We start from the raw sequence: 15,110 nt of genomic DNA on the forward strand, positions 1-15,110 counted from the left end.
AATATTGAGAAACCACACTTTAGCTCAAAGCAGCATTGATCAAATTGTATCAAGGTAGTGATTATTCATATTAGTATGCCAATATGAGTATTTAGTGGGAAATACCAGAGATTATGCGTTTTATTGTGGTTTTTTTTTAAAGCTTTCTTTTTTTTGGCTGCGTCTGCATGTGGGATCTTCCTAGCCACGTATGGCATCTTTAGTTGTGGCATGTAGGATCCAGTTCTCTGACCAGGGATCGATCCCAGGCCCCCTGTATGGGGAGCTTGAAGTCTTAACCAATGGACCACCAGGGAAGTCCCCATTTTACTGAGTTTTAAGGGAAGGTATTTTAGCAGAGAGTTACGTTTCCAGCAGAAGATTTGGAATAAGAGTATTAGAAATGATAATTTTAAAACTCTGGCTAAGAAATGAAAAAAAAAAAAAGCAACTCAAATCAACAAAAAGACTACATTGATAGGACTGAAAATAACTATTAAATTGTTTACAACATAATTATATTTTAGATCAGAGTGTAACACTGCCACATCCATATTCATCGAGTTTTAAAAACAGGGAGGAGTTATGAGTAGGGTAAGTCAATGAATACTAGCATGCTATATTTAAAGCATCTTGTAGAGTGGCTCTACGGTTTATGGGCTGGTATAACGGTCTTAGATAAAGGTCTGACACATCCAAGATGGAGAGGTTTGAAATGACCAAGCCTGTGGGACAGTAGGCAAAACAAGGAGACTATCTACCAATCTTTCCCCACCTTACTGCTTTTAGAGAACAGTACAGTCTTTTACTTTCTTTCTTTCTTTTTTTTGGCTGTACCACATGGCATGCAGGATCCTAGTTCCCCCATACAGGGTCCTAGTTCCCTGACCGGGGACGGAACCCATGCCCCTTGCATTGGAAGTGTGGAATCATAACAACTGGACCACCTGGGAAGTCCCCAGTAGAGCCTTTTAATACATACCTATAACTCACTTGTGCATAAATTATTCTGAACAAGTCTTATCTATCATTTGCAATTTTTTAATCTACTACTGCCTGAAACTATATTACATTCAGTCTCTACAGTTTATCCTAGTAATTAGTTCCTGGATAAAACAGGCTGATTCAGCATTAGCTGCTCTGTTATTTAAGGTACTTAGAAAAGGTTTCTTAGGTTTAGGTAACTTCCTAGTTGCTCCTTACTCAACCCTTTCTCGGACACACACAATGTTGTTGTTACAAATCTTGGTTCCTATAGAATTCCTGTTCCCCAATTAAACAGTCCAGAGTGGATAGATAAGCAGAGAAGCTTCAAGTGTATGTGTGGCAGGGCAGGGTTGGGTAAGAGGGCTAAGCTGCTTGCTACTAGTAATAATGGTATTTCTACAGCTTTGTTCTTTCTGGTCTGATCCAAGTGGGCAGTATATGTCAGCTCTGGTTGGGGAAGGGAACATAAATCCTGACTATCACCTCTGTTCCATGTGAAAAGGAGGAGGAAGATACATTCAGATCCTACTTTTCTGATTTGTTTACACTATTCGGTATGTAAGGCCTTTCTTGAGAGAATCTGTCTTAGAAACTCATGTACTCTTTTTTTAATTTATTGATTTATACATTGTTTATAAAAAGGATACGAGGCATTTCACAACACATACAAATAAGGTCAAAAAGAAAGAAATCGAAAAAATTTTTAAATAGAAGAAACAGGAAATAAATATATCCCAAATCTAGGGTTATATGAATTACAATAATTACTATAATTGAGCTTCATCATGAACTTCCGGGAAGCTGAGGCAAAAGGTAAAGATGATAGGGATTTCCCTGGTGGTCCAGTGGCTAAGACCCCTCACTCCCAATGCAGGGGGCCCGGATTTGATCCCTGGTCAGGGAACTAGATCCCACATGCCGCAACTAAGAGTTCGCATGCTGCAACTAAAAATCCCACACGCCGCAACTAAAAGATCCTGCACAACACAACTAAAAGATCTTGCACGTGTCAACAAAGATCCCGTGTGTGCAACTAAGACCCAGGGCAGTCAAATAAATTAAGTAAATAAATTAAAAAAAATTTTTAAAGTAAAAATGATAAAGTTTTTGTAGGTCTCTCCTTCGTCTGGTAACACAAAATCTACTGTGTCATCAGGAAATACCAACTTTTTTCCCTTTAACCTGAAAAGACTGTGTGTGTGTCTGTGTGTGTGTAATAATGAACTAAGAGATAAAAATTTTTTAACAGTAGTGTTTCAGATTGTGAAGAAGTATGTACATGGCTATTTTTTATACTGTCCATTAAGCAAAGTTATGAAGCATAATAAGTCTCTGGTGATTTCTACTTAACTTGATTCAAGTCTACTGCTTGAAATATCCAGAGGAATGAATGGAAACATGGCCTGCAAACTGTCGCCTAATAACCAATTTTAGAGTTCTTAGAAAAAGATAGTTCAAAGTTGAGTTTCAAATTCCAACTCTACAGCTGAATAATAGTATATTCATATGCTTTTAATGCTAGATGAAAAAGTAAGATCCTAGGGAATTTCCTGGCTGCCCAGTGGTTAGAACTCCTCACTTTCACTGTCGAGGGCCTGGGTTCAATCCCTGGTCAGGGAACTAAGATCCCATAAGCCACATCATGCCTCCCAAAAAAAAAAAAAAGTTTAAGATCCTACAGTAAAAGGGAGGAAGCTTTCTTCCATTCTCATTTAGAGGCTGGCCACCTGACCTTATCTGAAAATGGGTCAAACAGGATGCCTGGAGTCAACATTTTTTCCTAAGTGTTTTGCTCAAGTACCTGAACAAGGATTGGCTGAGAATCCAAAGCTCTTTTTATATTACAGAACACAGAAATTTAAGAGTAAAGATTATCAGCTAGCTGTCTGCCTCTGCCATGAAAAAACTCTATCGTAGCCCTTGTAATGGCTTAGTGGGATTGAGTTCTCGCGTACTGTTCATTTGAACAAAGCAGGCAAAGATAAGGTTTTATTTAAATCTATATTAACTTGTCTTTTCTGGTGATAAGTAGATAAGAGGCAATTCTTATTTTATAATAGTACAATTATATCATAAATTACTATGTCCTCAGGGGTATATTCAGTTTACCTAAAAAGTTATTTAAATATAAATTTAAAAGAGAAGAGCTCGAGACTGAAATCTGATTTTAATATGACTATTCTTGCAATACCCTGGGATAGGTATCATTGCCATCTTAAGAAATAACCTATATTATAGTTTGAACCAATTTCTCTAACAAACTTCACTATAAGTCTCATATACCTGGTTGTGGCAGAATAACAGCTGCCTACTAAGTAACCTTTTTTCTGTCTTTCTTAGTAATAGACCCCTATCTTGTTAGAGGTGGCAATGCACTCAGGTAAAAAAAAACACACCCAGGTCTTCCTTATATACAACGATGATCAATGAGATACAGTAAGGGTGTTGGGTAAGTTTCAGGGAAAAGCTCTTTAGAGGCCTGACTCAGATGGAAGTTCTCTCTTACCCTTCCTCCTACCCCTCTTTCTATTCCTTCCAGGATTACAGTTGTGATGGCTAGAGCTCCAGCAGATATTGCAGATCATAAGCCAATCTTGAGGACAGAAACTACATGCTAAAAATAGCAGAGAAGAAAAAACAGAAGGAGCTTGGGGCCCAATGACTTATGGAGCTACTGTGCTAGCCCTAAAATGCCTCGCTGTATATTTCTTTCATGGAATGAAACATTAAACCTCTAGCTGTTTAAGCCACTGCATTTTAGGTTTCTATTAGAGATACTATATATATTTCTAACTAATCAACCTGAACAAAACTGTTGCATTCTCATTCAGAAGTTGGCCACTTCATTTTATTTGGAAATGGATGAAATGGGACACCTGGAAGTAGAGTTGAAGTTTTCCTTAAGGAAACTTAACAATCATAATTGTACTGCAATTGTTTACATATTGTCTAACCTATTAGACTGTGAGCTACTTGAAAAAAGTCCATATATTTTTGTCTCCATTTCCTAGCATGATGTTTGGCTGGTACTACATGGTCATAAATTTTTGCTGAAGTGAATTTCTTTATGGAAATATGTACCAACTTTAGCAAATATACTATAATTATTTACATAACGTTATTCAGTTAGTTTAGAACAATGACTATTTTATTTTTGTACTATAAAAATAAACATACTTTTTTCCTGAAAGTTATTTTAGGAAAAGAAAGAACAGTCCATTTGGGGATATGTTTCAAGATACCTGGCTGACATATTGTTTTCAGGAAGAAGTGGAATTTCCAGAACCTTTGTGCTGGCAATTATTATCTCTTGGCTTGCAGTAGCAACTGTCTTCCCAGTGATTCGATGCACCTGGTAAAATGCATGAGGCCGTAAATATCGATCATCTGCCGTTCCAATAAACATCTGTAGATTTATCGGCTTTTCACTATAGCCCAGGAGCTAATTTGGAAGAGTAAACACAGAAAAATACAATTCATTACCCATGCATTTTACATAAGCTTACAATAGTAAGCCTATTATACTTGTATCATATACTATTGATGCATAAAATGTTATTTCAAAAGAGATAACAAAAAACAAGTAATAAGTGAAGAGCCCTCTAAATTGCAGAAATATTTTTAGAGTTATAAAACACTGGAATATATTACAAGGGAATGAGGGAGTTTTTTTGAATTAAAATCTCAATCAACCTAAATTTTGAAAAGCCGTGGTAGAGTGCTGTGGAGACTACAAAAGAAATGTTGATTCTTTGCTCCAGGCAACATTAACCATCCAGACCAGACCTAACGATCAGGGTATGTGGGAAGGTCCTCTAACATGCTGTTAAAATCAGAGACGCTTTTAGTAGAAAGCATCTGAAAAATCCTATTCCATGTTTCCAACTTAGAATTTCAACTGACTTTAACAAGCTAGGCTACTTGACTTTTTGGTAAACTTCACTATTGCTGAGGTTAAGATGGCTACACAGCATTAATAAGGGTGATGACCAGGAGGCACTGGAGGTAAAAACAGCCACCACAAAAAAGGAGGCAGTTAAAAGAAACAGAGCCTAAAGCACTTAGGGAGACTCCCATGTCCTGTTTGATGGCTGAGTAGCACCCACAGAACCCACCATCATGATGGTAGCAACTATAAAGTGGAACAAATATAAAGAATGACTTGAAAGGATGGAAAGTACCAAAGTAAGCAGATACTGGAAACAAACTGACACATGTAAGAATAGAAAAACAAAAGGTGAGTTTCCTGTTTTTAAGGCTTTTAACCTGAGGGAAAGCCACAGTCCACGCCTTACATTGCGGCTGAAACTACCAAAGAAATCTATAGTCTGAAGGGTTTGAAGAACCAAGAACAGAGTCTGTCACAACCTCTGGAAAGAGGAAAATTTCAGAAAAGAGACAGCCAGAGAGGGGGAGCTCCAAATTATATATATTGTATGTATACACACACTCCACCCAATCCTTTGGCTGACCTGTAAACCATTCATGAACAGCACAGATCCAAGCAGCCTAAGGCTAAAATAATTGAAATGAGATTATGAGCTATCACCAACCACAGGGAGACAGGTTTTACAGGTTGACCCCAACCAAGTTAAGTGCCTGCTTAAACAAAAAAAATTCACCATTCTTTGCGAGTACATATGGGTGTCATTTGTATTTGTTTTGATGTTGAGTTGTATGGGTTCTTCATATATTCTGAATATCAATCCCTTGCAGTTCTGTGATTTGCAAATATTATCTCCCATTCTGCAGGCTGTCTTTCCCCTTTCTTTGTGTGTCCTTTGATACACAAAAGTTTTTAAATTTTGATGGAGTCTGATTTGTTTCTTTTGTTGCCTGTGCTTTAGGTGTCATACTTAAGAAACCACCACTAAATCCAATGTTAAGAAGATACTCCTCAATGTTTTCTTCTAAGAATTTTATACTTTTCAGTCTTACACTTAGGTCTTTGATTAATTTTTAGTTAATTTTTTTAATTAATTAATTTTTTAGCTGTGTTGGGTCTTTGTTGCTGCACATAGGCTTTTTCTCTAGCTGTGGTGAGTGGGGTCTACTCTTCTTTGCAGTGTGCAGGCTTCTCATTTTGGTGGCTTCTCTTGTTGCAGAGCACAGGCTCTAGGCACATGGGCTTCAGTACCTGAGGCTCAATAGTTGTGGCTAACGGGCTCTAGAGTACAGGCTCAATAGTTGTGACACACGGGCTTAGCTGCTCTGCGGCATGTGGGATCTTCTTGGAGCAGGAATCGAACCCGTATCCCCTACATTAGCAGTTTTTTTTTAGTTTTTTTTAAAGAACTTTTATTGAGATACAGTTAACATACAATTAACTGCATATATTTAGAGTGTACTATTTGGTATCCCAATCTCCCAATTCATTCCCCCCCAACCCTCCCCGCTCTCCCCACTTGGTGTCCGTATGTTTGTTCTCTACATCTGTGTCTCTATTTCTGCCTTGCAAAGGGCAGGCGGATTCTTAACCACTGCGCCACCTAGAAAGTCCCGAAACTGTGCTCTTAATGTCCTCTTCAGGTTGTTTATCACTGATATATAGAAACACAATTGGTAAGTATGTGTTGATCTACCCTGAAACTTCGCTAAACTCATTTATTAGCTCTAGCAGCTTTCTTGGGGATTATTTGTGATTTTTAAAGTATATGAGCATGTCACCTGTTATTAGAGATAATTTTACCTCTTCCTTTCCAGTTTGGAGGTCTTTTATTTCTTTTTATTGCATAATAGCTCTGGCTAGAACTTCCACACAAATGTTGAATAGCAGTGGTGAAAACAAGCATCCTTGTCTTGCTCCTGATCTTAGGGGGAAAGTCTTTTACCATTAAATATGATGTAAGCTGTGGGCTTTTCATAAATGACTTTGATCATGTTAAGGACTTCCCCCCCCTTCCTAGATTGCTGGGTGTGTGTTTGGTTTTTTTCAATGAAAAGTTGTTAAATTTTATCAAATGTCTTTTCTGTGTCAGATGAGGTGATCATGTGGTTTTTATGCCTTCATTCTACTAGTATGGTATATTACAACAACTGATTTTCATATGTTGAATCACCTCCTGCATTTCTGAGGTAAATCCCACTTGGTCATGCTGTATAATCCTTTTAATATGCTGTTGGATTTGGTATACTAGTTTTTTGTTGAGGATTTTTGTGTTTATATTCTTTAAGGACACTGGTCTGTAGATTTCTCTTTTTGCATCTTTGTCCCTACCATTATCCTTTGGATTAAAAAAGTTTTTTGTATGTCTCTATTGAAATTCCTTCATCTCTTCACATATTTAGCCCACCTCTTCTACTAGATAATTTAGCATTTTTATCACTGCTATGTTAAAGTCTCTTTCTGATAACTCCAGCTCAGACACAGAGTGAGATTTTGGCCATCTCTGGGTCTGCTCCTATCGATTTTCTCTTAGCTATGGTTCACACTTTATGTGAGTATGTATACTATAACATACACTAGACATTTTGTATAAAAGAACTCTAGGAACTGAAGTAGAAAATATTTACCTCCAGAAAGAGGCATGCTATTTTTTTTCTTTTTTCTTTTTGGTCAGGTCACATTTCTTAAGCTGTCTCAGCTTCACTGCAGCCTTAGTCAGGTTTTTCTGCTTTGCGATGGTGGCTTCCATGCACTTGTTGGAGGTCTTACAAGCTTCACAGAGATCTCTCTCAGCAATCCCCACTCCTATTTTTGGCCCCAAGTGCCTCTGGAAAGAAGATCTGCTCTATGGATGTTTTATTCCATTGAACCAGCAAGGGTGCAATATGATAATATAGACTGCATAAAGTCAATTTTTCAGTAAGCACAGTGGAGGAGGTGTCCAGCTCTTCAAGATAGTAATGGTGGAGTTCCTGGTACCCAGTCCCAAGCACTGTCTCTACAAGTTGGGGTTGTGAGTCACAGTGTCGGTGATGTTTTCACTAGAGCGAAATTGGATAGGGTAGCTAAACACTGTTCTAGGCCACGGAGCTTCCAAAGCTGAGATTTTATGAGCTACCTAATAACCTTAATTAGGTAGTTCATAACCTTAAGCTCTCTTCTGTTTCTGTACTATAGTTTTGTAAAGTATCCTGACACATGACATCAAATATAGAGTGCCTAGTACAGTATCTGGCATGTAGCTAACAAATGTTAGCTCTCAGTGTGCACCCAGAGTCTAAGTATGGAATCTAGTCAGAGTTTCAAATGTGTAGAAGGAGTTTTATTTGATTATGTCGTCCTTTAGTTGAGCACTTTACTCCATCCTGCTTGCCCATCCCTGGCTTTACGGTGACTTTGTAACCAAGCAACATCATGACTTATTGATTATCCTCTTCCACCCAGGAAAGGACATGAAGTCTTTTGCCTGTTATCAGATAAAATAATTTAACCAGGATGGTTTACAGTCCTGTAACATTTATACAGAAGCAAATAAAGCCTGGACCATTGCAACAGTCTTATAATTGAGCTCCCTGTTCTTATTCTTGCTCCCTGATAACCTATTCTCTGTCCAGGAGCCAGAACAAACTTGTAACATTAACCAGATAACTCTAACCCCCTGCTCAGAACTCTCTAATGGCTTCCTTCCACACTCGGAACTAAATTCAAATGCCCTGTGATGATTTATAAGTCCTGTGTGATCTGGACCCTGGCTAAGTTGTTGCCTTACCTTCTATTCTCTCTCCCTTCCACATTCTGCTCTGGCCATCATGGCCTTATTAAATACATGAACTACTCAAGCTCATTCCTAACCTCAGGACCTTCACACTTAATATTCTATCCCTCTGGAATATTCTTCCCTCTGATCTTTATATTACCTCACTCCTTCAGCTCTATACTCAAAGGTCAGCTCCTCAGAGAAAACCACCCTAACACATCACATTTCTACCCCTTTATCCTGTTTTATTATTTTTCATAGCATTCATCACTATCAAAAGTATTTTATACATTTGTTATATCTGTTTTCCCCACTACCACATAAGTTCCAAAAAGGCAGAAACTTTGTCTTGTTCACCACTCTACCCCTTCCTCTTTTTATTCAGGATCCATTATGGAAATATCTAGATCAGATGTCACTGCTTCAGTCAGTAAAATAAAGAACAAAGTGACATGTGTTAAGTTTTAAGGAACTACTGAAGACCTTAAAAGGCAGAAATTTATTAATAATAATAATATAAGATACAGGGAAGCACATGATAAAAAGCAATTCAGGCTCTGTAGGAGAGAAAAGACAAAATCATGGAAATCAGCTAAGAGGCTGAAGTACTAAAATCATGTGTACTGAAAGTTTAAACAAGGGTAGAAGTAAGAACATAAATAGAAAATAGGAATGAAGAAGGATTAATACGTCTTTCTTATGACACCCTAAAGAGATTTTTTTGTAACTGACTACATATAGAGTAATAAAGAGAAGGGAACAAAGAAATGAGAGGTTCTGAGCTTCAGTACCCAAGAGGATGATGGCATCACTAGCAAATAAAGAAATGAAGAAGTCACTGATTTAGAACGGGTTTGGAGGAAAATAAGATAATGTTTTCAATGTCAGTCATGTTGTATTCAAGGTAACGGTGAGACATCTAGATGGCAATGTGAGGCTATATAAGACATACATTCTTTTAGCCCAGCCATACCGTTACTGCACAATAACAATACAGTCTACTGTGCTTTAAAAGGATGACTGCAATCTTCTGTTTCTTGTTTTGACATGATGAGTATACTCTGTAAAAGTTTCAGTACTTACAGCATGTGAAACACTACTGAGTTGTAACTGCATCACTGTGATTTGTAGCTCCCTGAGCAGCAGTGTGAAATGATGAGTGTGCCAGTGTTCTATCTTAACTACTCTGCCACTATTGCACAAAAACAGCCACAGTTAATTTATGAATGAGTATGGCAATATGATGAGCAAGGTGCACTACAGGTATTTAATGGAAAGGAGCCAGAAATTCAAATTCCTATCAATGCATGAGATAATCATTGTTCTTCAAAGGGCAGAACTAGCCTGTGTTGCACAGAACTTCAGAATATCCCATCATATATATTTATGTATACAGAAAAGTTTACGAACTCGGAACCCAACTCCTTAGTATATATAAATACCATCCAAATCGCCATTTTAATACTTATGAATTTTTCACGAATGCAACTGCCATGTAAATTGAGGTAACATTATTTATTTATTTATTTGGCTGTGCTGCACAGCATGTGGAATCTTCCCTGACCAGGGATCGAACCCACACCCCCTGCATTGGAAGCACAGAGTCTTAACCACTGGACAACCATGGAAGTCCCGAGGTAAACTTTAGCAAGAGTTGATCATTTCAGAAAATCATGTCACTGCCAGTAATGCCACTTACTTGTGGAATTTAGGTTGCTGATCAACACACTTGCCTTTGTGCCTGCAACACCATAGTGATGCTGTAGGTACAAATATCTAACTACTTCATTGTGTTTTCTACAGTCATTACCAAGCCTTTTGAAACATAATTTTTTGTTATAATTTAGTTTTCTAAGTTTATTTCCTCTTAATATTACAGCATTATATTGATATTTCCAAAATTATGTGTAGGCTGATTATATTGTCCTTGCATTTCCATTTCAGGTAAATAAAGTAGTACTATAAAATATTTGTTTAAAATTTTAAAAGAGTGGTGTTGGTTCTGATAGGGTTGAGAACCACTAGTCTAGAAGATTTGCAAGTCAAGAGGCACACTGGTATTTTATCTTGGACCAGTTTGCCTAAAAGCAAATCCTCCAGTCTTCTTTCTAGGGAACATAAACCTACTGCAAGCATTTTGGGAGTTAAGAGGAGTCAAGAGGAGTCAGAGGTCTCCCTATTCAGTACACAGACTTTCATTACGCCTCCCCTTTCATCTCCACCTCATTTTCTGTACAGATCCTCAAGCCCTGCCTTCAAGTATTCTAGAACCTAGAACTTCTATTTCACTCCTTCTAAAGAATAAATCTCCAAAATTCTCCCAAGGTAAGCCAGTTGTTATCACTTGGTTATACCACATAAGGTAGGAAAATCCGGGAATTTTAACTGCTTCTTTTGTAAACCTTCAACCAATCCTTCTGTTTTCGGCTTCACCTCACATCCCACTTTCAGAGACACCACTGCCTCAGCCTCCTGAGTCTTTCCAAGGTTCTTTAGTGTAAAACCATTTGTGCTTCTTATTTATTGGTTCTTTCTCTCCAACCAACAATCTTAAGTTGTAACTGTTTAATGTCTAATGAAGGTAAACATGTGTGTTTAATCTAGTATATTTAACTGGAAGTTGCAGTTTTCTGTAAATACTTAAATATTTGTGTAGTTAAGAAATCAATCAATATTTCAGTTGTGATTTCTTTTTACAAATTTTAGTATAAACAAGTTAAATTTTAAAGCTTTACTGAATGGAAAATATTCCATAAAAGATAAAATGCCAACATGATTACAGTGAAAAAAAAAAAAAAGCCTAAATAAATCAATAACTAAAGAAGAAACAGTAAAAATGTGGGCGTATGTGTGCATATGCACCCAAACAAAGTTCAGTCATTTTCCCCTTTTGGTTTGTATGGAGGCAGATGGGGTAAGTGATAATGAAGAATGAGGGTCATTCACATTTGGACACTTTAACTAAATTAGTTCATTTAATTCTAAAACTCCCGTGGAGTACCTGACATTTTTTTCCAGTTTACAGATGAAGAATCTTTAGCTAAGAAAGATTAAGGAACTACCCCAAACTCATGGCTAATCATCCTTTCTACTATACTTGTTGTTGCTCTTTCACGTTTAATCTTACATTGAACAAATTATCCTATGGAACCAACTGTTTATGTAGTGGAGGAAGAAGTACCAACAACTTTACCACTTGCCTCAAAGTACTGTGAAGAGGACAGTGTTCATCTTGTTATCGCCAGAGCCTATTATAATACCTAGCACATTATGGGCATTTAATCATTGCTGAAAGAATGAATTTTGGAACGAGAGGATGCAATTTGGTGGAACAAAACAACACGAGGTTAGTCAACAGAATTATTTAAATAAGAATTATAGCCACTAAAGTAGCTATTCAAAATGAAGTAGTGAAATCTAAAATAGAAAATACAAATTAAAAATTTTATTGCTATCTATTAAGTTACCCAAATATCACATAACATAACAGTAAGTACTATATTCCAAAGTATCCCAGTCACATTAGATGACTCATATTAATACCAGCTTGGCAAAGACATAAGCCACCTGTCCTTTATACTTTGATAGTAAAATGAGCCAGTGATGGGGGAAGGTACTCAGGCATATAAGATTTCAAAGGGAATATATTTCATAACACATATTTCAGCCAACATCTGCTCCAAGCATATACACTACAACATAAGAAAAACAGGGCTTCTCCTTTGCATCTCAGGGATTTTAAAAGAATACCAAATAAATTAATGAGATCATCATCCCATCCCATCCCTATAACATAGGCAACAAATTATTGCTACTGTTAACACTATTCTCTAAAATCTTTCATCTAGTTTCAAGATACTTCTCTTCAGGTCACCTTCTGCTTTGTAGAACAAAGTAAGCTGTTTGTTATGTTTCTGTACGTTTCCATAGCAGAGGTCTGTGCCTGCTTAATTTAACTAAAGCTGGAGGGTTAAAGCCCAAAGGTCACTATAGGACAGACTAGAGCAGCTTCAACAAGAGGAGTTCCATTATCAGTTCTGCTAAATTACTTGGAGGGAGGGGATCTGAATATGTTAGAAACATGATGACACAACATAGAGATACTATAATACAAAATTAAATTTGCATAATATAAATTGCTTCAAACTGAATATGTGCATGTGACAACATCATATAAAAAATCATCACCTGGAAATAAATCTTGGTGTAAGCTGAAATATAAAGTCTAGTTATGGAAAAAATACCACAATCTCCATTTTAAATTTCAGTAACTTTTGGGATAAGACTCAAAATATTTATTCCTTCATAAAATTTGTCAGTGTATAATAAAGTATGTGTGTAGTTTTATGCAATTTTATCCCCTATGTAGATTCAAGTAACCACCGTAACAGTCATGATCCAGAACTCTCCCATTACCACAAAGGAACTCTCTTGTGCTACCCCTTTACATTCACAATCTTCAACTCGTTCCTATTACCTGGCAACCACTAATCTAGTCTCCATCTCTATAGCTTTGCCATTTTGAGAACGTTATATTATAAATGGAATCATAGTATGTATGCATTTGAGAGTTGCCTTTTTTCCCCACTCAGCATAGTTCCATGGAGAACCATTCAACCTATTGTGTGTATCAATAGTTTGTTCCTTTTTATTGCTGAATGGTAGCTAGTGCATTGTATGGATATACCAAAGTTTGTTTAACTATTCATCCATTTGGCTTGTTTCTAACTTTTTACCATGAAAAATGATGCCACTATGAACCTTACAGGTTATTGTGTGAACAAGTTTTTATTTTTCCGTGATAAATACTGAATGTGATTGCTGGGTCATGTGGTAAGTGCAAGTTTAAAGAACCCGAAAAACTATCTACCAGAGTGGCTGTACCATTTTACATTCCTAACAGCAGTTTAGGTCGGATAAAGTTTCTTGGAATTCTTGCCTGCGTTTAGTATTATCACTATTCTTTAAAATTTTTTATTTATTTATTTATTTATTTATTGGGTTGCACCAGGTCTTAGTTGTGGCCCCCTACATTGGGAGCGCGAAGTCTTAACCACTGTGCCACCAGGGAAGTCCCACTATTTTTTAATGTAACTGATCTATAAGGCAAATAATGATATCTCATTGTGGTTTTAATTTGCACTTTTCTAATGGCTAATGATGTGGAAAATCTTTTCACATGCTTATTTGCCATCTTATCTTCTCCTTAGCAACATGTCTTTGGCATGTCTTATGCTCATTTCTAACTGAACTGCTCTTTCACTGCTGAGTTTTGAGAGTTCTTCATATATTCCAGATAAAAGATCTTTGTCATATACATGGTTTGCAAATGTTTTCTCCCTGTCTATAGCCTGTCTTTTCCATCCTCTTTTTTTTTTTTGGCCACACTTTGTAGCATGTGGAATCTTAGTTCTCCAACCAGGGATCGAACCCATGCCCCCTGCATTGGGAGTACAGAATCCCAACCACTGGACCGCCAGGGAAGTCCTCCATCCTCTTTCACAGAGCTAAAGTTTTTAATTTTGGTGAAATCCAATTTATCGATTTTTCTCTTCTAGTATCATGCTTTTGGTATCATGTCCTAGAACATTTCTCATATCTTGAGGTCCTGAAGATCTTCTCCCTTGCTTTCTTCTAAAAGTTTTATGGTTTTACAATTCACATCTATCTTGAATTAATTTTTGTATAAGATGCAAGGTTTAGGTTAAAGTGGTTTTATCTGCTTAAAGATGTCCAACTGCAACAGCACCATTTGCTAAAAAGATACTGTAAAAGCTCTTAAAGAATATTCATCTTGGTCTATAAACAGTATATCTGTTAAATACAGTTGCCACTGCTATGTTAAATTAAAAACTGATGTAATTTCAAATGATTTTCACATTATGAAAAATGAGAATAAAATATTTCCAATAATTCCTAAAATACTAATATTTTTTGGACAAATGATATCAAATTCTACTGTTGTATATTTCTCCTAATTCATTAACATGCTGTATTTTTTGGTCTCCCACGCTTCTAAATCAGCACTGCCCAACAGAACTTTCTGCAATGATGAAAATATTCTATTATCTGCATTGTAAAAAAAATTCATGATCCATGTCATATCAATTCTTGTATAAGGTGTGACGTTTAGGTTAAGGTTTATTTTCTTGTCTATGGATGTCCAATTGCTCTAGCATCATCTGTTCAAAAGACAACGTAACCATTACCCACACTGGCTACCAAGTCTTGAAGTGTTGTTAATGCAAGTGAAGAACTGAATTTTTAATTTTAGTTTAAATATAAATGTGGCTAGTGGTTACTGGATTGGACAGTGCAGCTCTAAACCCTTTCCTCTGCTTAATACTTTCCCTTGCTTAGTATTTAACTTTTCCCTGGCTAATGTTTGTTTATTAATTAGTTAGGAAATTTCCTCAAATAAGCAGTGCCTGATTCAACACCTTCATCTGGATTTTAGGTCCCTATTTGCTCTCACAGAGATCTGAATTTCCTCTATTAAAC

General features: G+C 36.7%; 1 protein-coding gene across 6 annotated transcripts in view; it reads right to left on the bottom strand.

Moving 5' to 3' along the window:
* NFATC3 (nuclear factor of activated T cells 3) overlaps window positions 1-15,110 on the bottom strand; it is a 126,271-nt gene that overhangs the window by 59,418 nt on the left and 51,743 nt on the right. For all 6 annotated transcript variants that reach the window (XM_057710779.1, XM_057710776.1, XM_057710778.1 and 3 more), the window contains one exon: window positions 4,209-4,408. In XM_057710779.1, coding sequence (XP_057566762.1) covers window positions 4,209-4,408 — 200 coding nt within the window. The remainder of the gene's footprint in view (window positions 1-4,208; window positions 4,409-15,110) is intronic.

Source organism: Hippopotamus amphibius, chromosome 16 (assembly GCF_030028045.1).
Source record: "Hippopotamus amphibius kiboko isolate mHipAmp2 chromosome 16, mHipAmp2.hap2, whole genome shotgun sequence".
Taxonomy (NCBI): Eukaryota; Metazoa; Chordata; class Mammalia; order Artiodactyla; family Hippopotamidae; genus Hippopotamus; species Hippopotamus amphibius.